The sequence below is a fragment of the Gobio gobio genome (assembly GCF_949357685.1).
Source record: "Gobio gobio genome assembly, chromosome: 23".
Taxonomy (NCBI): domain Eukaryota; kingdom Metazoa; phylum Chordata; class Actinopteri; order Cypriniformes; family Gobionidae; genus Gobio; species Gobio gobio.
Window position 1 is genome coordinate 28995490 of NC_137119.1, and position 27691 is coordinate 29023180.

The following is a 27691-nucleotide window of genomic DNA, read 5'->3' on the forward strand; positions in this document are numbered from 1 at the left end:
ACAATTTTATATATTAATTATATGTATTAATATATACATCAACTTAAACATTTCTCATTTTCATTTAATATATTTTATTTCAGATTTGTTTCAAACTTTAATACTTTTATTTAACAATAACAACACCAACAACAACAGACCAAGGAAAAATCTGTATTCAACAATATGAAGTGACAGATTTTACAAGGGTAATATATATCGACATACAATTTAACAACATACACAAATCCTGACCTTTATACTATTCCAAACATCTTTTATGCAGCATATCATTATGCCAGAGATGACTATCTCACTTCATCAGTAAAGTGCACCATGACTCACAAGATTTATTATGCTTTGTGGTCCTATCAACAAAAAATAAACAGACCAAGCATTCCAAGGAAGAACAGAAAATTTCCTAAATCTCTAGATGGACGCACCCAATGCAAATTGTAAACATTGATATCGAGCCCCTCAAAGTCATGGTTAACGCCTAGTAACCTCAATAAAAAAAATATCTGCCAAAATATTAGATACTAGCATGTACATGCATTTAGAATGACCATCATTGTTAAAAAAAAAAAGAGGTTTTCCAACAAACCGGCCCCAAATATATAACACAATCTCATTCCCACACAACAGTCTGTTCTTCTCAGCCAATATTTTTTGTGGTAAGAACAGTTGTTGTATCCTCAACATCGTCCGCATCTGGTATGGGGTCATACTGACGTCTATATAAAACACGAGTCACTAGCGTGATGATGAACATCTCCACGATCAGCAGCTGCTGACTCATCACTATGAAAAGAAATTGATTGTATTCATTAATACTAGACAGTTTAAGTAGCCGTTTTAGACAAATTAACGGGTTAGTTCACCCCAAAATGAAAATAATGTTATGTATTACTCACCCTCATGCCGTTACACACATAAGACCTCCGTTCATCTTCGGAACACAAATGGAGATATTTTTGTTGAAATCCGAAGGCTCAGTGAGGCCTCCATAGTGAGCAAAGCAATTTCCTCTCTCAAGATCCATTAATGTACTAAAAACATATTTAAATCAGTCCATGTGAGTACAGTGGTTCAATATTAATATTATAAAGTGACGATAATATTTTTGGTGTGCCAAAAAAAACGAAATAACGACTTATATAGTGATAACCGATTTAAAAAAAACTGCTGCATGAAGCTTCGGAGCGTATCGAATCAGCGAATCGATTCAGTGGTTCGGAGCGCCAAAGTCACGTGTTTTCAGCAGTTTGGTGGTTTGACACGTGATCCGAACCACTGAATTGACTCGCTGATTCGATACACTCTGAAGCTTCATGAAGCATTGTTTTAAAATCGGTTATCACTATATAAGTCATTATTTCGTTTTTTTTGGCGCACCAAAAATATGATCGTTACTTTATTATATTAATATTGAACCACTGTACTCACATGAACTGATTTAAATATGTTTTTAGTACATTAATGGATCTTGAGAGTGTAAATTGCTTTGGTCTCTATGGAGGTCTCACTGAGCCTTTGGATTTCACGGAACGGAGGTCTTACGGGTGGGGAACGGCATGAGGGTGAGTAAAAAATTACATTATTTTAAATTTTGGGTGAACTAACCCTTTAAGCAAGGACTAAAGGGACAGTTCAAAATGAGTTATTTATAGTAGAATGCCATATATGAAAGTGAATGGTGATCATGGCTGTCAATAATATTGTCACTGAATAACGACTTAAACTCTAATGAAATACATGTTGTATTACTTTTATGATGTATATTTTTTGGAGCTTGACAACCCCTGGGTCCCCATCCACTTTCATTAAGAGAGCAGCTTATTCTGCTGAACTTCTCTTTTTGCATTTCACAGAAGATAGGAAACTCGTACAGTTGAGTAAAAAAATTACAGAATTTTACCTTTTGGGTGAGCTACCCCTTTAAGTCCTGTGCTCTATAATAATTTAACAGGATAGTTATGTTATGTCCTGCAACACGACGGTACTCACAGTATCCACGGGCCTGGGAGGTGTAGGGTGGAGCGCAGGCAATAGTCCCGTTCATTGCCAGTATGTTAATGATGGCAGTTTGCAACTGGCTAAGAATCAGCACCAACTATGGGCAGATATAATTGATGAATCATGGGTAACATTCATTCTAGGGCTGGGTATTGATACAAATCTCACGATTCGATTTGTTTCCGATTTGAGACATGATACAGATTTCAGTAAGTTGTACTGTATCTTTCAACATACATTCTGATGTTCATTTATGTTTATTTTGTGTTGTAAGTAGTAAATTGGAAAAGGTGATCCGTTCACGTGCGCAGTGATGCTTTGCTTTACTTGATCTGAGGTGGCAACCAGGGTTGAATCACGATTAAATTCAGCCTAACTGCTGAAAAACGTCTCACTGCAGCCTGCGATATCCAACTCGGCCCACATCCAAGTGTCCAAATATGTCATATTCTCATTAGCACAAACCATTTCAGAGGAAACACCACCCTGTAGCCGATTAAAAGTAAAAGTTTTCCAAAGAAAAACACTGATAAAGTTCGCCTCTGGCAAACACTTATCCCTAAACCTACCTATCACTGTAACCTCAACCAATGAAATTAGCTGATTTCTGGTTAAGTGGTTTGGGGGGAGGAAGGGACAAAAAAAATCCTTCCTCATTAACTTTGAAACAGGAAGAAGCATAGAGAACACTTAACCCTCACATCTAATTTTTATTCATTTACTTCTTATATTTCTCTTTTTATGACAGACCACACTGAAACCCACTCAAAACCTAACCCTAACCTAACCCACTCAAAACCTACCCTTATGCCTAAAAACCCTTTTATTCTGAACCCTACATACTTAAACCCACTCAAAACCTACCCTTACGCCTAAAAAACATTTTAATCTGGACCCTACATACCGAAACCCACTCAAAACCTACCCTTATGCCTAAAAACCATTTTAATCTGGACCCTACATACTGAAACCCACTCAAAACCTAACCCACTCAAAACCTAACCCTAACCTAACCCACTCAAAACCTACCCTTATGCCTAAAAACCCTTTTATTCTGAACGGCAACATACTTAAACCAACTCAAAACCTACCCTTATGCCTAAAAAACATTTTAATCTGGACCCTACATACTGAAACCCACTCAAAACCTAACCCTAACCTAACCCACTCAAAACCTACCCTTATGCCTAAAAACCCTTTTAATCTGGACCCTACATACTGAAACCCACTCAAAACCTACCTTTATGCCCAAAAAACATTTTAATCTGGACCCTACATACTGAAACCCACTCAAAACCTAACCCTAACCTAACCTCACCCACTCAAAACCTACCCTTATGCCTAAAAACCATTTTAATCTGGACCCTACATACTGAAACCCACTCAAAACCTAACCCTAACCTAACCTAACCTAACCCACTCAAAAACTAACCCTAACCTAACCCACTCAAAACATTTTAATCTGGACCCTACATATTGAAACCCACTCAAAACCTACCCTTTTGCCTAAAAAACATTTTAATCTGGACCCTACATACTGAAACCCACTCAAAACCTACCCTTATGCCTAAAAACCCTTTTATTCTGAGCCCCACATACTGAAACCCACTCAAAACCTAACCCTAACCTAACCTAACCCACTCAAAACCTACCCTTATGCCTAAAAAACCTTTTATTCTGAACCCTACATACTGAAACCCACTCAAAACCTACCATTATGCCTAAAAAACATTTTAATCTGGACCCTACATACTGAAACCCACTCAAAACCTACCCTTATGCCTAAAAACCCTTTTATTCTGAGCCCTACATACTGAAACCCACTCAAAACCTACCCTTATGCCTAAAAACCCTTTTATTCTGAGCCCTACATACTGAAACCCACTCAAAACCTAACCCTAACCTAACCTAACCCACTCAAAACCTACCCTTATGCCTAAAAACCCTTTTATTCTGAGCCCTACATACTGAAACCCACTCAAAACCTAACCCTAACCTAACCTAACCCACTCAAAACCTACCCTTATGCCTAAAAACCCTTTTATTCTGAACCCTACATACTGAAATCCACTCAAAACCTACCCTTATGCCTAAAAACCATTTTAATCTAGACCCTACATACTGAAACCTACTCAAAACCTAACCCTAACCTAACCCACTCAAAACCTACCCTTATGCCTAAAAACCCTTTTAATCTGGACCCTACATACTGAAAGTGAAACCCACTCAAGACCTACCGTTATGCCTAAAAACCCTTTTATTCTAAACCCTACATACTGAAACCCACTCAAAACCTACCCATATGCCTAAAACCCATTCAAAACCTACCCTTACGCCTAAAAACCCTTCTATCGAAAACCTACATACAACAAATCAGGTTTCCGGGGCGGAACGGGATGGGGAGTCACAAGGTGACGTATTGGACATGGCCGTGGCTTCTGATGTCACACCTGGATGTGGGCGAGGTTGGATGTCCAGCCCTACTTGCAGCTGCTATTCAAAACCTGCCCAATCACGGACAAAACTAGCCCAACCTGCAGACTAACCCACGGCAAAAGTGTAAAAAGTAGCCAAATTTCGCAGGAAAACTGCAGGCTTTGCAACACTGGCGGCAATAGCAATCATAATCATAATGTGCCAGCCCACATTAAAGAGCGCCAAAGTGGAATATGTTGTTTGAATTTCATAATAAAATGGGCAGAATTTGAAATCTGAGAAATCTCCATTTATACCCAGCCCTGATTAATTCAAGCAATACTGAAGACCAAAATCATAAGGAATAAGTACAAAACACACACAAACCTGATACATGGCATATTTAGGGATCATTTTAAGGGTGCGTAATGACTCTCGCACATGCATGAACATGATTGCAACAGGCCAAAGGGCAATAATGGTGAGAAAACCTAAAAATGAGTTTATCCAAATGGCTCCTCCAGCGGCCGAAACCTATAGACCAGAGAAAGAGACATTCTATAAGTCTTTCTCAAGTTCATAAATGAAATTATTAATAAATAAAATGATACTATTAAAATGCGTGCACAGTGTATACTTACATCAGCTAAATTAAAGTTGCCATTCGTCCAAAGAACTATAGAGAGGATGGTGAAGACTAATTTCAACAGCGCAAACTGGTAGGACCCCAGTTTCAATATAAACAGAGAACGTCTGAAAAAGCAAGGCACATTTCAAAATAAATACAAAATCTTTTAAATATGATATAGGTCACATGAATCCACTCACAGGTATCTCATGAAGTAGGATTATATTGCATTCAACTGTTTATGTTAAGTTTGATAATGGAAGTCTTACATAACACTGATATACTGTAAAGCCAACTGTTCCAGGAGCCACAAACTGCTCCTTTCTTCCAGATAGCAAAGGGTGCAATGGCCCTGAGGTGTCCATTTTAAGGTATGCACTAAGCATGATAAAGACCTCATATTTGCAGAAGAGTTGAATGGCCAGGGGTGCAATGATCCTGTTGACATTCAGTTGAAGATATGGCCAATTAATGGCAAACTGGCCAAAATTTCAAATGCCGATTTCAGTGTTTAGGCTTTTAGTAAGATGGACGTGAAATTGAGTTTTTATTCATTTTATTTCAGCTAGTTGTCAAGGGAACATTTCTTATTTTCATTTAGTAACTATGTAGTAAAATAACAAAGTAATACTGATATAAAAATAATAAAACCTATGTTAAAAAAAACGAATAAAAAAGATAAAAACATTGGTAAAAATTATTAACGCTTTTAGTTTTAAAAAATATTTTTAAATCAATTTCTACCTGTTAAAATATTGTAGAGCTTGGCATAACTAGAAAAATATATATTCATTATAAAAAATTCCCTGATTTTTTTCAGGTCTAGAAATAACACTTTTAAAAATAGGCTACCTCAAAATATCCATGTTTCCAAAGACCATGGGAACCTTGGTTCTTTAAAGAATAAAAAAAGGATGTTGAGGAGTAAAATAAAAAATGTTTTAGTTGTTTTAGCTTATTTTAATTTTATTTTGTCTTATGTTAAACCATTTTATGTCATCTTGAGGCCCCCTAGTGGGCCCCAGGCCCCAGGTTAAGAACCAGTCATTAGCCGCGTTTCCACCATGGGAACTTTCCCCAGAAACTAAGGTCTTTGAGATGGTACTCTGTGTGTTAAGACCACAGGCAGGGTCTAAATGAAGTTCCGGGTAAAAAATGGCCCCCTCAGAAAGTCCCGTCTCGTGAGGTAGTACTTTTTCAAAATTCAGGAGCTTTCAGGGGTTGGACTTGGGCGCTGAACATGCTGATTGAGTTCACACAGCATTTTGATTGGTTGACCCCATACAGCATTTTATTTCAATCAGTCTGTCGCGGTGCGTGCAGTAACAGTTGTTTGCTATTTGTTTAAAGGAACACGGCGACTTTTTGGGACTTTAGCTTATTCACCGTCCGTATCCCTCAGAGTTAGATAAGCCCATACATACCATTCTCATCTCCGTGCGTGCCATAACTCTGTCAGATGCACGCACCCACCGCTAGCCTAGCTTAGCACAAAGACTGGAGGTAAACGGCTCCAGCTAGCCTACTGCTCAATAAGTGACAAAATTACACCAACATTTTCCTATTTACATGTTGTGATGTGTATAGTTACATCGTGTACTAAGACCGATGGAAAATTAAAAGCTGCGGTTTTCTTCATGTAAAAATTGTGCCGTTATTTTGTCACTTATTGAGCAGTAGGCTAGCTGGAGCCGTTTACCTCCAGTCTTTGTGCTAAGCTAGGCTAGCGGTGGGTGCGTCAGACAGAGTTATGGCACGCATGGAGATGAGAATGGTATGGATGGACTTATCTAACTCTGGGGGATACGGCGAATAAGCTAAAGTCCCAAAAAAATCGGTGTGTTCCTTTAAAAAATACGACCGATGGCCTGACAACGAGGTTCAGGCTTTATTAAGCTTATATGCGGAGGACGAAATCCAGCGGGACCTGGAAAGTTGCACTCAGTCCTACCTCACCGGACTAATTTGTCTAATCTTCGCTGTACTTTACAGCGATGGAAACGCAGACAGCAACAGGTCTGGGGGAAAAAAGGTTCCTAGGACAAATTGTTACAGGTAATTTCGGTAGAAACACGGCTATAGATACTTCAGGACGGGCTGTTTTGATTTGGCAAATAAACAACCACCTAGCAACCACCCAGAACACCCTTGCAACTGCACAGCAATGCACTACTAGAACCACTTAAAATTTCCTAGCAACCACCCCAACAGCATAGCGTTATGGTAGCAAATTGTGCACAGGTAAAATCTTCTTGGGTCTGAGCATTTGACATACACACTTTAAGGGTTGATTACCGTGTGATGGGGACATTTGGCAGACACGGGCAGCAGCAGCAGCAAGGCCCTGTGCTGATCTTGAACGACTTTTTCTCAGAGCGCCTGAGAAAAGCATCATCTCCGCCGACCTCTTCAATCATGAGAATCAGGAACTTAAAGACCACAATTGCAAAGTATCTGCCAATTGAGTCAGAAATATGTTAATGTTGTTGTTGTTGTGTCTTGCATTTCACAATTCCAATTCAAAGTTCTGTACACTACGAAATATCAGGGACAGTAAGTACTTTTGGAGTCCAAAAAACAAAATGTTTAACCGCTAATGCATCATTTATACTTTCCATTTCAAGCAATCCACACTGGACAAAAGTAGAACACTAATGGTGAACTCACGTGGCTGATGTCATATCAGTGAACATTGTGGCCCTTGGAACCCACATGCCCAAACAAGACATGGTACCAATGACCTGAAAAAGATAGAGATAATCATATCGCCTCGGAAGTCAAGATGAACTTGAGACTCATAATCACTCATCCAGGCAGTAACACACTAGAAATGACTAACCGTATATCATTGCCTCAGTTTCCGTCTGGGTGGGTTACAGATAACTCATATTTTTGACATGTCAGTTCTAATTAGGAGTTATTAGGAAAGATTTTTAGAAAACAGAAACCAGAAGACAGGGAGGGACATAAACGATAGAACAAATGATTAATTGATTGATTGAACTCACTGGTGCTGCTCCGGTTACCCAGATGATTACGCTTTTCTTATTTGGCGGTACTTTCTTATAGATGTAGATGCATTCTTCAATGAAAACCAGCATAGACACCGTGGCCATTAAAGTCAGCACAGAGAAGAGAATTCTGCCAAAGATATCCAACTCTGAGAAGCACAAACACAAAAAAAGTTTTGGTCGACAGGGTTGTAAAATAACTATATTGATCATAAACACAATACACTTTATTTCTTGTATTTGCGTCTTTATTTCTAACTTTATTTTTTTACAATGTTTAATTTTAAGTGGAATCAGGCTTCCATACTAAACACATGGGGATCATTTAGGGTGAATACGGGTAAAGTGGGACACCTAACCATTATTTGTTATTGGCCATTTGATATTTTAAAAATATGATCCAATTGGCTAAATCATTGTTATTCTATACTATTTAAGCATTATGTTAATGTCAGTGTTGTTAAGAACTAAAACTATTGTCTAACTATTAGATGAAAAACATACACTTGGAAAAACTTTAGTTTTAGTTCTAAAATTACTAAAAATTACAAAAACGAAACAAAAGTATATTAAACGTATATTAAAAACGTTGTGTGATTTAATATATATAACTACATTTACAATACATATATTTCAACTTTTATGTAGGATGCGATTAATCGTAATTAATCGATTTGACGGTACTAATAAATAGCAGTGCTTAATGCTTATTGTTTAATAGTGGAAAAATATACATATAATGATACATGGTTCAGTTTAGTTTTCCCACTTTACTAGTTGCCTTTAAAGACTATTTCAACTACTTTACCAATTAAAGCAACAACAAAAAAATCAGTTAATCATGTCGCATGAAATAAAAGGAAAACTCTAGATTTATAGAGGTAAACAATTTTAGAATTTTACAAACTGAAACCATTATATCCTTTTAAAACCTAATAAATCACTTCCTAACTACACATGTGTTTACAATCAGAATGAAGTATGCTGGAAAAATCTAGTCAGGGTTTTATTGAGAATTTGGGATAACGGTTTCACAACCTTCTCAAAAACACACACCTACACACATCATGCAAAGCCAAATGTGCTCAGGGGTAAAGGAATCCATACGAATGCCTGCCGAAGCCAACTTAGATGACAGCACGAATTACTAATTTCTCATTTTAATTGTACCTTTTTCCCCAACGGATGTCCTAGGGCATTCATGTACTTTCCCGTAAGTTGTTTCAACAAGAACACATCTGCCTAACATGGAATTGTGAATGCACACAGTTCCTCTGAGGACAAATCAACCCTTACATTTACAATCACTGCTGTTACTCCAGCAACCTTCCCTCGATTGCAAGTTTAAGTTAAGATGAGAACTATTAAAACAATGCGAGTTTGACACACATATAGTCTACTACAGTTGATCGTGACACCAGGAAAGACTCCACATTAGTGCCATTCAACATTATCATAATGCTGTGAATGAACTTAAGTTCAGATGCACTGAACCACAGGATAATCACTTCTTATCAACAATGAGTGGGAAGCAGTGTAAGATATTAACTTTAGGTTTTCAGGGGCATTTTCTTTTTCTTTTACCTTTATGAGGTAAAAAAAAACCCATATAAAAAAACACACTGCATGCCATCCGTTTATCAATCAATGCTTTTATCTGAACTATGGGTGTAGCCATCAAATGTCAAATTCAATTCAAAATTCAGATTACATTAAAAATAACATTTCATCCACGTTTGATTAAAAGGTACATTGTTGTAATATCACAGAAGAATTTAATTTAAATCAAATCAGAAATTGTTTTATCTCACAGGAAAAATATGACCAGGGTAATTCATGCCAATGTGGAGACTGTTGAAATCAATATGGTAATTATATCCAAAGTACCATATTTATTAGCTAGTGTTACCATTAATAATAATAATAATAATAATAATAATAATGGGGTCTCCTTAAAAAAGACTAAAAGCTTCTAGAAGCTGTCTTTTTGATAAATTACTATTTTTGAGAATGGTGGATAATACAATTTACTAAAAATAAATTGTGCTATACCATAGCAAAGTTTTTATTATGTCAAATACTTTATATCTTTACTTATCTACATTATTAACACCAAATATCCAGTGAAAGTAACTTTATGTTTGCCAGCTGTCCTAAAACACATTCATTTTTGCGGTAGAAAAAAACACCAGGGAGCAAAAGTAACAAATGGAAGATACTTACGCCTAATAACATCGATAGTGAACGGAGCATCTTGTCTGCACCTCGGATCAAAAAGTGTGTAATTTGACATTTCCATCTTCACAGTCACCGTTTGTTTACAAGAGCCAGGGCAAACTGTAATCCGTGCAAACCCCACTGCCCGCAACACTTTAGTTTCAGCATGCGTGAAACGAATAAACTGAGGAGAAGGCTGGTTTTGTACTTTGTTTGTAGAGGAATTCCAGCACTTGTTCAAGCGGCCGCCCATGCACGGGGTAAATAGTGATGCATCACTGACCAATGAAAATACGACGCTTTCATCCGACTGCACTGCGCTTGCGCAATAGTGTCACACTGACACAGGCTTTTGAGGGGTTTTATATCTGCGGAGTGAGCTACAGATGGTCTCAAAGAAACTTTAAGAGAACACAGAACAAATAACTCCATAATACAAGAAATATGAGGGGAAATGTAGAGGATATGCATTTCATTAACTTTAAAAAGTCGAGAGTAGGCTATAGTGCAGTAGTGTTAATATTAGTCACAGTCACTACTGATTAGAAAAAAGGAATGACAGAAAACCTTAAAGAGTCAAACACTGCTGAAGAATTTGCTTGTATAGAACTAAAATAAAATAAATACTGTAGATAATTAGTTCTGAGAATAGACGGCAGGACAGACAGACAGACAGTCTCACTTTATGCAATCGAAACAAAAACAGTTTTTGTTAAACAAGCATGAACAGTAACTGGGAGGGTTTACATTACAAGATCAGACCAAAGTTCACATAAGACTGACAATACAGGTACACATCTTACAAAGATTGTTAAACTCAAAAGGAGTGTGAGAATAGTATGTTTAACATGCTGAACTTGTGATTTGCTAGGGTTGAATGGCCTCAGTGCTAATGAGCTGGACAGAGTTCAGGGTAAAGAACAGCCCTTGAAACCTGCAAACACACAGACACACACACTGATTCTTACATCTATCTTTGTGAGGACATGCATTGGTATAATAGCTTCTTACCCGAACCGTAACCATAAACCTAGCCTTAACCTTACCCCTAAAACCAAGTCTTGACCCTTTAAAATGGTTCTCAGAAAGTGAGGACTGGTCTAAATATCCTCAGTTTACTCTCTTTGTCCTTGCTCAGATGGTCTAAAATTCAAAACTGGTCCTTATACGTCTGACTATATTAATGAAGACATCTCATATACTTACATTGTTTTTCTATCAGATTAATGACATTTTCTTTGGCCTAAACAGATTCACACCCCCTAAACATAACTAGCATAAACCAGTGTGTAAAACAGTATTTATATAGAACCATGATTTGGCCAATCTTTTTAACTAGCGAGGTCCAGCTCACTAGTCAGTGTTCAACAGTTTTCACTATATTAGTGAGGACATTTTTGGACTTCATAAGTCAAACATATACAGTATAAATGCTGCAGAAACACAACCAGTTTTGTTTTTTTAAAAACTGACATTTATTGGTACTTGTTACATATAAGCATGTACTTCGTTCACAAAATATCCATGTTAAAATTAAAAAATATGTATTTCTTTTTACATTATCCGCACCATATGCACCATTTTAAAACATGTAATCCATACTTTCACATAAGTAGATCAAATATGTAGCTGTTGTTTGTCATGCATGCTTCAAGAAATAAAGAAAATGGTACAAAGACACCAACAAATATTCTATATTAATTTCATTATGGCTTCATGTTTACCTTTTGCTTATTGATAAAGTATATAAAATGTAATAAAATACAATAATACATGTTTTGCTGTAAATAAGAAAAAATGGTTTTAGGGCCATGCTTTGAAACAGAACTGTGATACACCATACAAAAAAAAACATTTTTTAATTTCATCAAGGCTGTGTAATTCATACCTATAAGAAAGCTGTTTGAAAGACAAATTCAATCTCTAAACCATTCTGTACCACTATGCATTCCTTAACACCACAAAACAGCTACACCAGTTCACGTAAAACATTACTAGTTGCAATCTTCCATGTGTGGCCACTGATGGTAAAAGTGATGACAAACAGAAGATTTTTTCAGCGCATAAACTGTCAAAGATATCTTAAAAAACAAAAACCCTCATCTGGTAATACTTAAAAGCCATTCACGGTCAGATTTGAGACAGTACGCTTCTCCATAAATGCTGTGGGCGTGTAAATAAAGAAGACCATCTGTCTATCAACATTCATGACTGACTGCTTTGTTTTTCTGTATGGAGATATTTGGTCTCTTTTTACTGGTTTATTTACTTGTTTTCACCCTCATTTACAACAAACACCACAGAACAGTGGCACTCTAAATGCGCGTTTGCACGAATGTCTTGATTTGTAATTTCTTTAGATACGTCAGAACACAAACGAAGCAACCACTGCGATACATCAACACATCTTGATTTCCACACATCAGTTCCACGTTAGCTCACGCTACAGTCACGGCTGACGGGCACAAATATTATTCCACGCTGGACCAAAGTTAACAAACGCTAACTTGCGACACATATAAATACACAAAAAGAACACTTTTACCACTTTGCAAAAAAAATGGCTAGAAAAAATATGCATTTTGAATCTAAAGAAGAGCTATTCACAATGGGTATGTATAAAATATATGGGGGGGATTGAGAAGGGAAAAAAATCTGGTGATACAATACCAAAGACCATTGACCTTAATGCCGCCTGCTGGCCAGTTCTGATACTGCAGGAGGAACCTATAAAGATTTTCATTTGGTTTCCAAAGTGACACTGGCTACACTGCAAGAGCAGAGAGGTATTACTGACATTTTGTAAACACTCCTGTAGAGTTCAGAGCTCTGGTATTAAGCCCTTTATTTGGCATACGTAAAGTGTGCACAACATTTCACACCAGAATCATCTCAAGACTGACAAAAAATAATAAAAGTCACCATACAAGCAGCTTAAGAATACACAAGAAGGGTCTTTTGCAGGCGTCCTCTGCCTGGTCACACTCTGTTGCACTTTGTGAACACGTGTGTTTATATCTTAGAAGAATGTCAATGAAGTCTAAAAAAAAAAGTATAATATTCCAAAAAAAGAAAGAATGACCATCATGTCCATTTATTCTGAAGCCGACGACACACTGTGGCACGCAGGATTTCCAGATGTCAGAACGTTCACTTGGTACAGATCCAGAAAAAAAAAAGAAATTCTTCCCCTCACGTAAATAGCAGTTGGTACCAGATGTGCTGCATTTCCTGGTAAACACTTGGGGAACAGTTTCAAAAATTGGTACCGCCTGTATCAATTGACATGCAAGTGAAATCTGCATGTCTTGTGGGGTCTGTGCAGGCCTGAGCAACAAAACAGTTTGCTGTGCAAAAAAACGATGGATGTGAAAAGACATGCGTGCAAATCTTTGTTAAAAGAGTGCAGCTACTGTAGATGAACGGGGACTGGGAGTCATTTTATAGACGTGATGTACAGCACAGATTTGGGATGCTCTGTAAGCGATGGGCAATGGAAAGTGTTTTCAGAGAAAAAGAGCTGTTTAAGGCATCAGCTTAGATGGCTGTGATTCTCCTCAACAGTACTGGGAGTCAAAGGCACGAGACCACTGAGGACTCACCCCTCACCAGCTTCAGTCCTAGGGAAGGAAATTACATCAGAAAGGTCGTAACGTATGCTCACCAAGGGTACATTTGTTTGATGAAAAATACAGGAAAACCCTAATATTGTGTAAAACTGTTGTATATTGTAATATATTTTCAAATGTAATTTATCCCTGTGATGGCAAAGCTGAATTTTCAGTATCATTACTCCAGTCTTCAGTGTCACATGATCCTTCAGAAATCATTCTAATATGCTGATTTGCTGCTCAAGACATATTTCTAATTATTATTATCAATGTCGAAAACAGTTGGTGGTGATTATGGTGATTAATATTTTTGCCTAAACTGTGATACATTTTTGTTGAGGATTCTCTTATAAATAGAAAGTTGAATACAATTATAAATCTTTACTGTTACTTTTGATCAATTTGATGCATCCTTGTTGAACAAAAGTATTAATTTCTTTAAAAAAAATCTTACTGAAGGCTCATTCACACCAAGAACAATAACTATAACGACAACTATATTAGCATCCACACCAGCAGACATGACATACTGTTAATTCTAAGCGCGCATCGCAGTTTTGTTATCTGTTGCTTTAAAGGTGCAGTGTGTAATATTTATGAGGATCTATTGACAGAAATGTTCAATATAATATACATAACTATGGTGTATAAAGACCTTACATAATGAACTGTTATGTTTTTATTACCTTAGAATGAGCCATTTCTATCTACACACACCGCTGGTCCCCTTATGCTGCGTTCACACCGAACGCGAATAGAGTGTCTGGCGCGAGTGATTTCCATGTTAAGTCAATGGAAAGGCGCGTTGGCGCGCGTCTGGAGGTCCTGCGGTGCGATAGACGCGTTTCGCGCGGTGCGATGGACGCGATTCCGCCTCATCCGCGCGTCCAGTTCGAAGGCATTCAGAATATGTGTGCTCGTAAGTGATCGTTTGTCTTTTTGTTGTTTGAATAATATCCCTTTAATCCCTTTAAGACCTGACGCACGCATGGATCCCAAACACGCATGTGTTTACGTTAAAACTCACCAAGATGGGCATTGAGACATTTTTGAGTGTATTTGACCATTAATAAGCTGGAAAAAGGAGCTAATTTTTGCACTTTTTGTATGTCAGAGGTGACTTCATTACGGTATGCGTGTGTGCACTTCAGATGCGAGCACGGAATCTACGGGAATTAGTAGAATTAACGTTATGTGCAACCCCGCGCGAAATTCAGACCGGTCACACCAATACTAACTCACTGTCATGAGGAAAAATCCAGTAGGACACCCGTTCGCCATGTTCAGAGGGTTAACCGGACTGAATGAGGCGGGTGCGTGTCAACTCGCTGTCGGTCGGAGAGCGCAGCTGATATCGTTACTGTAGAAAATTAGTATCGTTTCAGATATTTCAGTATCGATACATATCGAAAATATCAATATTTTTGACAACACTAGTAGGCATACACACAGGTTCGAAGACTCGTTCTCTCGCCCCCTACAGTGCAACTTGGCTAGGTATACATCCGCGCTAAAATATCAAGGTGAAAGTCATCATAGCTTGCGTAGTATAGACCCAGCTCCCAACCCAATTTTGAGAATAGATTAACAGCGATATTTTTTTTTATCGCCCGATAAGAGTCTCACGTTAACGCCGATACCGGCCCACCACAAATTTTTTATGAAAATGAAAAGGGGCAGAGTGGTGTTTTATGACTTCTCCTGGAGCGCCTTGAACGCACGTCTATTTGGCTTCAAACGCTCAATTTATATGAATTAGACTCGCGAATGGATTCAAAATGTTCAATCGTCCGACTAGACGCGGTAGACGCGATTTTGACGCTCTATTCGCGTTTGGTGTGAAAGCAGCATTACAGTGAAATCGCCATTTTGCTGCATCATGTTTCTACAGTAGCCCTGAATGGTCAAACTGCACTACAGAGCGCTAGTCACTCCCTGCGCTCTCAGATGACGACATCTTTGTTCTGTGTCGACCACTGTAGCTTCTCTATGTGTTTCGAAAGGTAGGGGTGAGCGGTTGCAATTTGCAACCTCACCACTAGATGCCGCTAAAATTTACACATTGCACCTTTAAATGTTCAAGCTCTTAAAATGGATTCTGATTGTTTTTTTAATTATTCCTCAGCTAAATAAAAACGTTCTGAAAGTGATTCCAACGATATTGTTTCTCTGTGCTGTTATCCCTATAGTTCTGGTGTGGACTAAAATTTTTTTAGAACTATATCTTTATTTTTATCGTCTTTGGTTTGAGTGGGCCACTTAACGTTTAAACTGTAGTGTATATTGCATATATTACATATACAAACCATGCTTAGTATGAAATAACCTTACCTGGCTATGACTCGCTCTCAATGGAGATAGTGACAGCCTCACTTTCATCTGAAAGGCAAGATGAAGGTTATTCCAAATTTATTCAAAAGTAATTTCATCTTTGAAACGCCTCTCGGGCATGCAAGTGCAGCTCCTATCTCTTTGAATGGGGAAACATTAAATTCTCCAAAACTGTTCGCCAAGCTTACGGTTACATTTCATATTTGAAATCACCAATGAATTTTGACAACAATTGTCTCAAATTTTGTTGAGAAATGCTCAAATCATGACAACAACAAAAAAATGCATTTTTCAGCCTGGACAAAGCTAACGCACATGCGCAGTCCTAGATGTGTCTCAGAACGCTGCCTGTTTCTATAGCAACCAGAGCTGCAGTGACACAAAATAATCAACTAATCAACGATTGGCTCTTTCATTTAGAAGGTGGGGCTTACACTTACTCCCATTCAGAAGTAATCGGAGTGCACCGTCTTCCTATATATGAAGCCTTTGGTTATTCTCAAAAAATGTTCCACTTAGGCCAGCTAGAATGGAGCAAAATATGAAACGTACCGGACTTTAGGATGTCTGGCTCTTTGTGATCTTCTTCACTGTGGTAATCGTTGCCTAGCAGACGGTTTTGGGATTCACTGAGAGGGCTGGTTTGCTCAGCCGATCCTTCTACAGCACTGTAGGAATGAACAACACAGAGTTACTGCTATTCATCTTTTTTTGGTTGGTTTTCCACAAACACTGCTACTCAAATGATGAGAGATAAAACTGCACCTCACCCTTTATCCAACCCGCCAGGCTGGGGACATTCAATGGGCTGCTCGGGATCAACAGTGACCAACCGTGTAGGAAAAGAAAATCCATCTCCTTGACTATAACAGAAAAAAAACTATATTTAAATGCATCTTTTATACATGCTTTATCTAATTCTATCAAATCTAATTTTATAAAAGTCAAATATTACAATATTGAACTAGATTTTTGGAGGACAGTGTGGGGTTTGACCATGCAGAACTACGATTCAGAATACTATTTAAAAGTCTGTGGTTTGTAAGAAGGTTTTTGAAAGAAGACTCTTATGCTCAACAGGGCAGCAGTAAAATGTGAAATATTATGGCATAACTATTTCTATTTGAATACATTTTAAAATGAAATTCATTCTCAGCAGCATTACTCCAGTCTTCAGTGTCACATGATCCTTTAGAAAACATTCTAATATGCTGATTTGGTGCTCAAAAAAAAAAAAATTATTATCAATGTTCAAAACAGCTGCTCTGCTTAATTTTTATGGACACCGTGATGCATATTTTATTCAGGATGCACTGATGAAAAGAAGGTTCAAAAGAACAGCATTTACTTGAAATTAGGGGTTGAATGACTTTGTGACTAAAGCAGAGTCTACAACCCCAAATCAGAAAAAGTTGGGACAGTATGGAAAACGCAAAAAAAAAAAAGAAGTGATTTCTAAATTTACTTTGACTTGTATTTCATTGCAGACAATATGAACACAAAATATTTCATGTTTTGTCTGGTCAACTTCATGTCATTTGTAAATATGCATCCTTTCCTGTCATTCAGACCTGCAACACATTTAAAAAAAAGTTGGGACAGTAAAGCATTTACCACTTTGTAATGTTGCCATTCCTTTTCACAACACTTAAAAGACGTTTAGGGACTGAAGACACCAAGTGATGAAGTGTTTCAGGTGTAATTTTGTCCCATTCTTCCTGCAAACAAGTCTTAAGGTGGGCAACAGTACGGGGTCTTCATTGTCGCATTTTGCGCTTCAAAATTCGCCACACATTCTCTATTGGAGACAGGTCGGGACTGCAGGCAGGCCAGTCAAGTACCCGTACCCTCTTCCTCCGCAGCCAGGACTTTGTAATGTGTGCAGAATGTGGTTTTGCATTGTCTTGTTGAAATATGCATGGACGTCCCTGGAAAAGATGTCTTCTTGAAGGCAGCATATTATGCTCCAAAATCTCTATGTACTTTTCAGCATTAATGGTGCCATCACAGAAGTGCAAGTTACCTTTGCCAAGGGCACTGACACAACCCCATACCATGACAAACCCTGGCTTTTGGACTTGTTGCTGGTAACAGTCTGGATGATCCTTTTCTTCTTTGGTCCGGAGCACACGGCGTCCATTTCTCCCAAAAAATACCTCAAATACTGATTCATCTGACCACAGTACACGTTTCCACTGTGTGATGGTCCATCCCAGATGCCTCCGAGCCCAGAGAAGTCGATGGCGCTTCTGGACACTGTTAACATAGGGCTTCCTTTTGGCACAGTACAGTTTTAACTGGCATTTGTGGATGTAACTACGCATTGTGGTACTTGACAAAGGTTTGCCAAAGTAGTCCTGAGCCCATGTGGTGATATCGCTTATAGATGAATGACGATTCTTGATGCAGTGCCGCACGGCAGATCACGGTTGTTCAGCTTAGGCTTGCACCCTTGTCCTTTACGCACTGAAATTCCTCCAGATTCCTTGAATCTTTTAATTATGTTATGCACTGTTGAATGTGAAATATCCAAATCTCTTCCTATCTTTCTTTGAGGAACATTGTTTTTAAACATTTCAATCATTTTCTCACGTATTTGTTGGCAAACTGGCGATCCTCGGCCCATCTTTGCTCCTAAAGGATTAGACCTTTCTTGGATGCTGCTTTTGTACCAAATCATAATTACAATCACCTGTTGACATCACCTGTTTCAAATCACATCATTATTTAACCATTTTACCTCATTACTAGCCCTAAATTGCTCCTGTCCCAACTTTTTTTGAAATGTGTTGCAGGTCTGAATGACAGGAAAGGATGCATATTTACAAATGACATGAAGTTGACCAGACAAAACATGAAATATTTTGTGTTCATATTGTCTGCAATGAAATACAAGTCAAAGTAAATTTAGAAATCACTTCTTTTTTTATTTATTTGCGTTTTCCATACTGTCCCAACCTTTTCTGATTTGGGGTTGTATGTCGAATAGTCGCTTATGACATCATTAATGAACAAATAAGCCTGAACCTTGAGCTGAGACTTGAACACGGGTTTCCTTGTGTACAGCTATGGTATATGACACAGCGCTATTGCTCTGTAACAGCTGATTTTTATCAGTTCTTTTGATAGATAAAGTAGCACAGTAAAGATTACATTTTATGAATGCATTAGTGAGAGAGCAATTGCATGTGAATTAATTTTACCTGGTAGTGTCTCTATACTAAAAGTGAAGCCATTTAGTTACTAAGAAATATATGCTAGAACTTTTCAGTTTCTAAGCTATTTTATTGATAAATCACAGACCAGTGTTGACAATAAATTTTCGCGCAACTGAATGTTTCTATGTGCGCGTTCTTTGCACGTGATGTGCGAGTTACTTTTTGTATGTTTGCGTTACTAATGCAGCAGTGCATTAGTTAGTTAGAGAATATCGATTAACTTCAGCAAACTGCTTATTTATACTTCTGCGTCTGACTTGTGGCGTAGCCTCTACGCCGTGGGCTACGCGTCAATTTTCATTTATACTTCTGCGTCGTTTTCCGCATCAACGTGCAATTATACATGCAGAGGGAGCATAATAACCCCTGAGGGAGGGGTTCTGGCAGACCAAACACATCGCTTGCTGTCTGCACAGAATTGATGCGTTACATTTTTGGAGAGGTACACATCAGGTTACACCGTAGGCTACGCATGCTACACACAGCCTACGATGTAGCTTCAGGGTACACTCGACACAGAAGTATAAATTTGGCTTTACATGTAACATATATTGTGGAGCGCTCTTGGAGTATGCATTTATTTGTCATTTTAACTTTTGGTAATGGAGCATAAAAGTGGACTTCAAAGATTCCTTATCCTGTTGCGCCCTCTATAGGCCATGACCAGCGACTAGTCGACGTATGGCTTAAAGACCCCCTGTGGCAAAAAACAATGTTTTTAGTAATGTTGTTTATATGTCTATGTGGTGTTTTTAATATGTTTTAAGACTTTAAGATTTTTCGAAGGCAGCTGTCTGACTGGGGTGGCGAACGGGAACATGGTTTGTGTAACATTAGCAACACATTAGTAGCTGTTTGATAATGTAATAAAGCCAGAGGCTAATCATATTAATTACCGTTATGTGTCTGACGCTGTAGAGAGCGATACATAAAACGCATTACCATTCTGATACATCGACTTGTAGACAAGCCTGTTTGAGTGAGTGGAGGCGGGGCTCATTGCATACTCATGACTCCGCGTATACTAACTGAAGCAAGGGTGTAGAGTTACATTCAAGCTATTTTAAGGCATGAATTAAGGCATTTCAGGCATTTTGTTGATCTTATATGAGTTTTCAGGGATACAATTATTGACTACAGGGGGACTTTAAAGCATCATGGCAGAGCATTAAAGTCAACTAGTCTGTGCAACCCCTACTTGAAATAGAAATGTAACATTTTAAATTTCTTTACTGTCATTTTAGATCAATTTAATCTGTGCTTGCTGAATAAATGTACTTTCAAAAGAAAAAACAATTCTTACTAACCCCAAACATTTAAACGCTAGGGTGTGGTTACCAGGACGTTTTGTAAAAGAAAAACAAAATGCACCTAAATGTAATACTTAGGGTTGTTTTCAGAACCATGATTTCTAAGTATGAGCCAAAATATTGCCTTAGCAAGCAGAAATAATACAAACATTAATATTCAAATTCACCTGGTAAAGACAGGAAGTAGCCAGTACTTCTTCTGGTCCCCAAACACCTGAGCAATGTTCTTGCTGAAGCCCAGGGAAAATCCACTTTTATCAGGGCCGTTTCGGAAGACCGGGGCTCTGAACGCTTCTGAACATAAAGAACAATCCAGAAGAGGGTTAAAATGCAGTTTAAAAGTTTTGGGTCGGTAAGATTTATGGATGCATTAAATTGATCCAAATTTAAATGCTACAGTAAAATGCTACAAAAGATGTTTTCTTTACATTAAAACTTTTAATATATCAAAAGAATCCATTTTTTTTTCTTCAGTTTTCACAAAAAAATTAAACAGCACAACTGTTTTCAACGCTGAAAATAATAACATAATAAGAACCAAATCAGCGTATTAGAATGATTTCTGATGGATCATGTGACACTGAAGACTGGAGTCATGATGCTGAAAATTCAGCTTTGCCATCACAGGAATAAATTACATTTAAAAAAAATAGAAATCAGTTATTTTAAATTGTAATAATATTTCACAATATTACTACCTCTTTTACTGTATTTTTGATCAAATAAATGTAGCCTTTGTGAGCATAAGATACTTCTTTCAAAAACATTTTAAAAATCTTAACGATTCCAAACTTTTGGACGTAGAATAAATGCATGACAAATCATTGAGCTCTTGTGACTGAAGCTGACTAAGTGGATTAATGCGTTTTCAAACTAAATTACAGGGACTGATGGGAAAACAAGCAGGAAATTGCTTCAAAGACTGCTTGATTGATTTGGTCAACACATGGGGAGTTGAATGATCAGTTTACCAAAATAAAACTGAACAAGGTTTTGCTTGGGCACAGCAGGCCTACTGTTGTTGCTATGGTAACTTTAGTGAGCAAGTTGTCTACAGGCATGACAGCTTTGTTAGAAACATGAATTTATTTATACAGTAAATGTAGACAAAGATACAGAGAAGTGAGTATGGTCAGGTGTGTTACCTATGGTAGACCTGTTTTTTCCCACAAGCCACAAGTGGTAAGTGAAGAGTGAAAGAATGCTGATGCAGAACATGGCCGCCACAAAAAAGAGAAACAAGACATGGAATTTGGCGTGAGACTCTGGCAGGTCACTCTGAGAGAGGGGGGAGAGAGAGAAAGGAGAGCTGTGAGACAAAGATCAACAACGAGCAAGACATGGGCAACATGTCACTCCGACACAACCTGATGGGTACGTTAGGGTCACAGGGTTAAAACGACAAAAAAAAACAGTCAATGTAACTCAATGCGCTAACACCGACACGTTTACTAAACACCGTGAGGGATTACCTTTGGACAATTCTCTGCCGATTTCCTCCGGCAAAGCTTAGTGCAAACAGAGACAGACTGTTAGACACAGGAAGAGCACAGCGGGAGAGCAAAAGCTGAGACGCAGGCGAGAAGGCATTAAAGCAGCAAACAAGTGCTTATGGAAACATATACACTATTACCGTTCAAAAGTATGGATTTTTGAAAGAAACGTTTTTGAAAGAAGTCTCTTATGCTCACCAAGGCTGCATTTATTTGAATACAGTAATATTGTGAAATATTATATCTGTTTTCTATTTTAAATCTATTTTAAAATGTAAGCTATTCCTGTGATGGCAAAGCAGAATTTAACTTCAGTCACATGATCTTTCAGAAATCATTCTAATATGTTGATTTGCTGCTCAAGAAACATTTCTTGTATCATAATTTGTATCATTTTCTTTAGTTATTTTAGGATTTTGATGAATATAAAGTTCAAAAGAACAGCATTTATTTGAAATAGAAATCTTTTGTATCATTATAAACATAACTTTTGTTCAATTGAATGCATTTTTGCAAAATAAAAGTATTGATTTCTTTTTTATTATTATTGTACTGACTTTTGAACTGTGTAGTGTAAGTTAAACAAACGGAATGGAAAGGACAGGACAGGAAAAGACAGAAATGGAAAGAACAGCACAACGGTAGTATGAGGGAGGGTGACCGAGTGGACAAGGTGGGTAGATTGGTAGGGTGACCAGATTTCTCAGGGTGGAATATGGGACGGGATGGACAAAGCAATTACAAACAATAGGACAAATACAATAGAGATACAAATTAAATAAACTACGTTTTTCAGGTACAGTATAGGTTTATTAAACATGCATTCATATATTTATAATATTTTGTTGTTTAATAAACATTAATGACACAGGCATTTTAGGCTGCTGTCACTTTAAGACCAAATGCTAGGATCTACTATACTGACACATTTCCGTTTACGTTCACTTAAGCCATAATCGACTGTTTAAGTGAGATATTCCACATGATGGGCATTTTGACAACTGCAAAGTTCAAAGAGAACTAAATTCAGGACTGTGCACTGTCTGAAAGAGCGTTTCTGGTGTGTGTCATTCTGCACGATACTACATTGAGTCCTTTTTTCACAACTTACCACGCAGAATAACCTGATAAACTCTTTTTGAAGATGCTTGTGAAATGTACACTAGCTGCAAGTTAATCGATAATGAATTGTGAATGGATGGTAATTTTGTTCTCCAAAATGACTAGATTGGCTAACTTTGATTAGGCTATTCTCGCTTTTAGGATCAACTAGCAAAGACAATTTAGGAAAGATACGGGACAAACATGATTTTTCATAATAGATCAGGACACAAATAGAACTGAAATATGGGACTGTCCCGGGGAAAAAAACAGGACGTCTGGTCACCCAATAGATTGGACATAAACTGATGCATGACTAGCACATGGAGGAAATTCAGACAGGAAACCGCCGGGATCACGTATCTATTCACACGTATAACACATGATGACCTGCATATGACACAATATGACAATGGAAACTTTTACATACAAGGAAGAACGGTACACAAATGAGTATGATGAAAGGTGAGGGATCTACTCACTGTCCAGAACTTTATGAAGTATTGGAGGACAGAGGCTGCGATGAATAAGCAGTAAACAAGCGAGTAGGTCAGGAACAGGATGAAGAACTTGTAGTTGGAGAAACCCACACAGTTATTCACCCTGTGGATAATGGAGGGAAAGAGAGATGTTAGCTACAAATTCAATTTTAATGCCAACCACCTGTATTCCACTTACCACGGACAGTGATGATCCATCTTTAATACACACCTGTCAGTAACAAGAACAAGCATTTAGAAGAAAGAGTGAAGGCCACCCAAAAAATACATGGTATATCAAGTCACTAAAAATGACAGAAATTAAAAGTGAAATGAAACTAAGTGCCATCAGAACTGACCATGAGACACTACAGTAACTTACATGTCACATGCAGAACAATGATGACATCTGTCTGGCTTGATGACCTGGCAGCGGTCACAGTACCGGATAGCTACAAGAAGAGGGGGGAAAAACATACCAGTTTCTATGTTTTGTATGGCAAAATTCAGGTTAAAACAGATAACAACAAAAGGTAACAATAAATTAATACTTAAGGTAATAATAAATCAAGAATAATAAATAGGTAATAACAAAATAATAATTAATAGATAATGAAATTTCAGCAAGCACCACTAATTAGATTGATGATAATAATAATAATAATAATAATAATAATAATAATAATAATAAAAGATTTGGGGTTTTAGATCTCCGAACTGAGCCAGAGATGGTCTTAAAGTGGCTTTGAGTGAGCAAATAACCAACAAACAACCCCCGGAAACGATAAAAAAATGTGGGAAAGTAGAGGATAGGCACTTCATTAAGTTATTCATACCAATCTTTTGTGGCTGTAAAGTAGTACTACAATAAAATTATAATAATTGCAAAAATGTTGGGTTCTGGTATTTTTGCGTTTCTTACTGTATTTCTGCAGAAATTATCTAATTTATAAGTGTAAATCCTCAACTGTGAGCATAATCAGTTATAACAGACAGACAGATGGATGGATAGATGGACGGATAGATGGATGGCAGGATTGATGGATGGACAGATGAATGGATAAATGGAAGGATTGATGATGGATAGACAGACAGACAGATAGATGGACAGATTGACGGACAGCTAGAAAATATATAAAACTGACACTATATGGAGATGTATTTATTTTAGAGACATATCAGTATAAAAAGCTATTTTCATTGCAAATTTAAACAAAAGAGCCAATCAGTGAACAAATATGTTTTAGAGTAAAGTCTATACAAGATCGCTTAATTTGACAGAAATTCTGAAAAGAAAAATCCTGGTAAAACTTTAAAGAGTTAATCAATGTAAACATACTGATTATTTTACACAGGACTCGATAACTAGGGTGGTAATCTTGGCTGCCTACAAACTACCAGCAAAACTAAAAACTTAAACAGGCTGTTTGTGCAGATAGTTTAAAGTGAATCACTGTTGAGAAAGTAGGCTACACCTATTCATTTCATGCCCTTGAGGTTCAAGCTAGTGGGTCATATTTTGTTCAATATTCAATTTGTTTGAGGGTATAAAGTCAGTCTCTAACCTCCTGCCCCGGTGCGGGTGTAGAGGGGAAGACTGGTGGCTACTTTCTTCAGGATCTCCTGCTGAGTTTCTGGACGCTGTTCCTTCTCATACTGTTCCTTCTCAGATTTCGGTAGACAGAACTAAGACACAATACAATACGCTCAGTGTGTGACAAATCAGCAGCACATTCCATTTGAACAACAATAGTTTGTAAAATGATACATAAAAAGCATACAAATATTTTGTGCATTTATTCATAATGGCCGAATGTGTTAATGATGTTAAAGGGATAGTTCACTCAAAAATGAAAATTACCCCATGATTTACTCACCCTCAAGCCATCCTAGGTGTATATGACATTCTTCATTAAGACGAATACAATCGGAGTTATATTAAGAAATATCCTGGCTCTTCCAAGCATAATAATGACAATGAATGGCAGCCCAAAAAAGTGCATCCATCCATTATAAAAGTAATCCACACGGCTCCGGGGGGTTAATAAAGGCCTTCTGAAGAGAATCGATGGGTTTGTGTAAGAAACATATCCATATTTAAAGCTTTATAAAGTAAAATATCTAGCTTCGACCAGACCGTCTTCAGTATTCAACTTACAGAAACTGCGTAATTGGCGTGATATATGACGTTGGGTGTAGAGTAAGTGTTAAAGTTGTAAAAGTTTGGTTTTGAATATGGATATTTTCCTTACAAAAACACATCACTTTGCTTCAGAAGGCCTTTATTAACCCCCCAGAGCCGTGTGGAGTACTTTTATAATGGATGGATGCACTATTGGGGCTTTAAATTTGGGCTGTCATTCACTGGTTCAATGCGTGGCAAAGCCAGGATATTTTTTAATATAACGATTATATTCGCCTGAAAGAAGAAGGTCATACACACCTAGGATGGCTTGAGGGCGAGTAAATCATGCGGTAATTTTCATCTTTTGGTGAACTATCCCTTTAATATAATTAATATAATGGGCTACATGTCCAAAACAAACACACAACTGTTTGTTTTATACTTGCTGTACCTCTTTGGAAGGGTTTGCTGGTCTTGTAAAGATGGTTTTCCAGTATGACCATACAAACATGATGAATGAAAGGTGAAACACCACCAGGTAGATGCCTGAAAGGAACAGAGAGTGTACAGTGATTAACAACAAGACTGCATGAGCCTGCAGAGAAGCCTGCCAGAAACAGTCTAAGTATAAATCAGTCACTATAAAGGCGTTTGTGATTAGTAATGCAGTCTGACTGTGCTGGAGGGCATGCAGTCAGCACAAGCCGAATGAAGCCCTAATAGCCTGACAACTGTGCCAAAGTGACTTTGTCCCTTTATAAACATGCATACAAATATCTGTAACTCTAAAATACACTGAATGGTTATTTGGTGAGTGAATTTAAGAAGTTTTTACGAGGCTCTTTGGAATAATTGATTCTGATTGGATAAAAATACATAAATGTACATTTATATGTATACTTATGAGAGGTTAAGTTAACGCACAAGAAACCGAATTATATACAGGTCATAAACACCTTTAAAAGTGATGAAACAACATGATTGTACATTAGTCCTTGGGTAAAAGGTTTACTCACATTTTTCACCATTGTTTGGAATAGTAACTGCAGAGAACATAAAAACAGAAAGAGAAAGAAACGGTTTAGCAGATGTGACTCATGGCCTTATCACACTTCTCCTTCTATGAACATTGTTGAAATATGGATTTGGACATACTTCACTTGGACATGTGACAGAAGACTTGAGGCTTGACTCTGCGTCAGGGACTTCTGAACATGACTGCTTATAAACTTACAATAAGCATCTTTTCCATATTGAAAATACAATTTGTGCTATTATTTCAGTTGGAATCTCAACAATCTGGTTTCTGATGTCTGGACACTGGATAAACAGGGACGGGTGAATAACTATTTATGTTTTTTTTTTTACTGATATAATGTTGTATGGCTAATATTTACATTAAAATTAACAGTAAGTTAAACAAATAGCTTAGGAACACTACCGAATGTTAGACCGCACAGTATATATGCTCTAAAACCACAAGTCGTGTTGTTTTGCTTCCAGATTGAAACCAATACGCCAGTTCATGTAAACAAATCATTCATTCAGGTATTAGTTCAGTGACTTCCGGTAGGCGTATGCCCCTGTGGTATGAATAATAAAGCGCACTTACATATACACAGCTCCACCACGTATGCATAATACGACCAGCACACAACTAAGGCAATAAATATCACCGGTATCCAAGCTAGACCCCTCTGGCAGCATCTCAGTACATGTGTAGGCGCCATCTTTCTTCTTCCTTGACTACAAAAGAC

The 27691-nt window shown here is 37.6% G+C and overlaps 2 protein-coding genes across 4 annotated transcripts; both read right to left on the reverse strand.

The window, feature by feature from the left end:
* Positions 1-53: 53 nt before the first annotated feature.
* Positions 54-10540, reverse strand: slc51a (solute carrier family 51 member A). Of its 2 annotated transcripts, none has more exons than XM_079805650.1 (8): positions 10273-10540; positions 8047-8198; positions 7706-7779; positions 7334-7492; positions 5052-5163; positions 4798-4944; positions 1987-2092; positions 54-780 (listed from the first exon to the last, which is right to left on the reverse strand). In XM_079805650.1, exons 1-8 carry the CDS (start codon positions 10517-10519, stop codon positions 635-637), a joined length of 1143 nt encoding a protein of 380 aa, XP_079661776.1. In that variant the 5' UTR covers positions 10520-10540; the 3' UTR covers positions 54-634. The 2 variants fall into 2 exon arrangements, with proteins under 2 accessions (XP_079661776.1, XP_079661777.1); XM_079805651.1 differs by lacking the exon at positions 10273-10540 and adding an exon at positions 9220-9514 and having other exon boundaries at positions 62-780.
* Positions 10541-11729: 1189 nt separating this feature from the next.
* Positions 11730-27688, reverse strand: zdhhc20b (zDHHC palmitoyltransferase 20b). Of its 2 annotated transcripts, XM_079806630.1 has the most exons (14): positions 27547-27688; positions 26951-26977; positions 26386-26480; positions 25375-25495; positions 24192-24261; positions 24009-24041; positions 23813-23933; positions 22209-22244; positions 21882-22014; positions 20904-21030; positions 16979-17071; positions 16761-16876; positions 16209-16256; positions 11730-13886 (listed from the first exon to the last, which is right to left on the reverse strand). In XM_079806630.1, exons 1-13 carry the CDS (start codon positions 27662-27664, stop codon positions 16213-16215), a joined length of 1134 nt encoding a protein of 377 aa, XP_079662756.1. In that variant the 5' UTR covers positions 27665-27688; the 3' UTR covers positions 11730-13886; positions 16209-16212. The 2 variants fall into 2 exon arrangements, with proteins under 2 accessions (XP_079662756.1, XP_079662757.1); XM_079806631.1 differs by lacking the exon at positions 22209-22244 and having other exon boundaries at positions 27547-27682.
* Between the last annotated feature and the right edge of the window lie 3 nt (positions 27689-27691).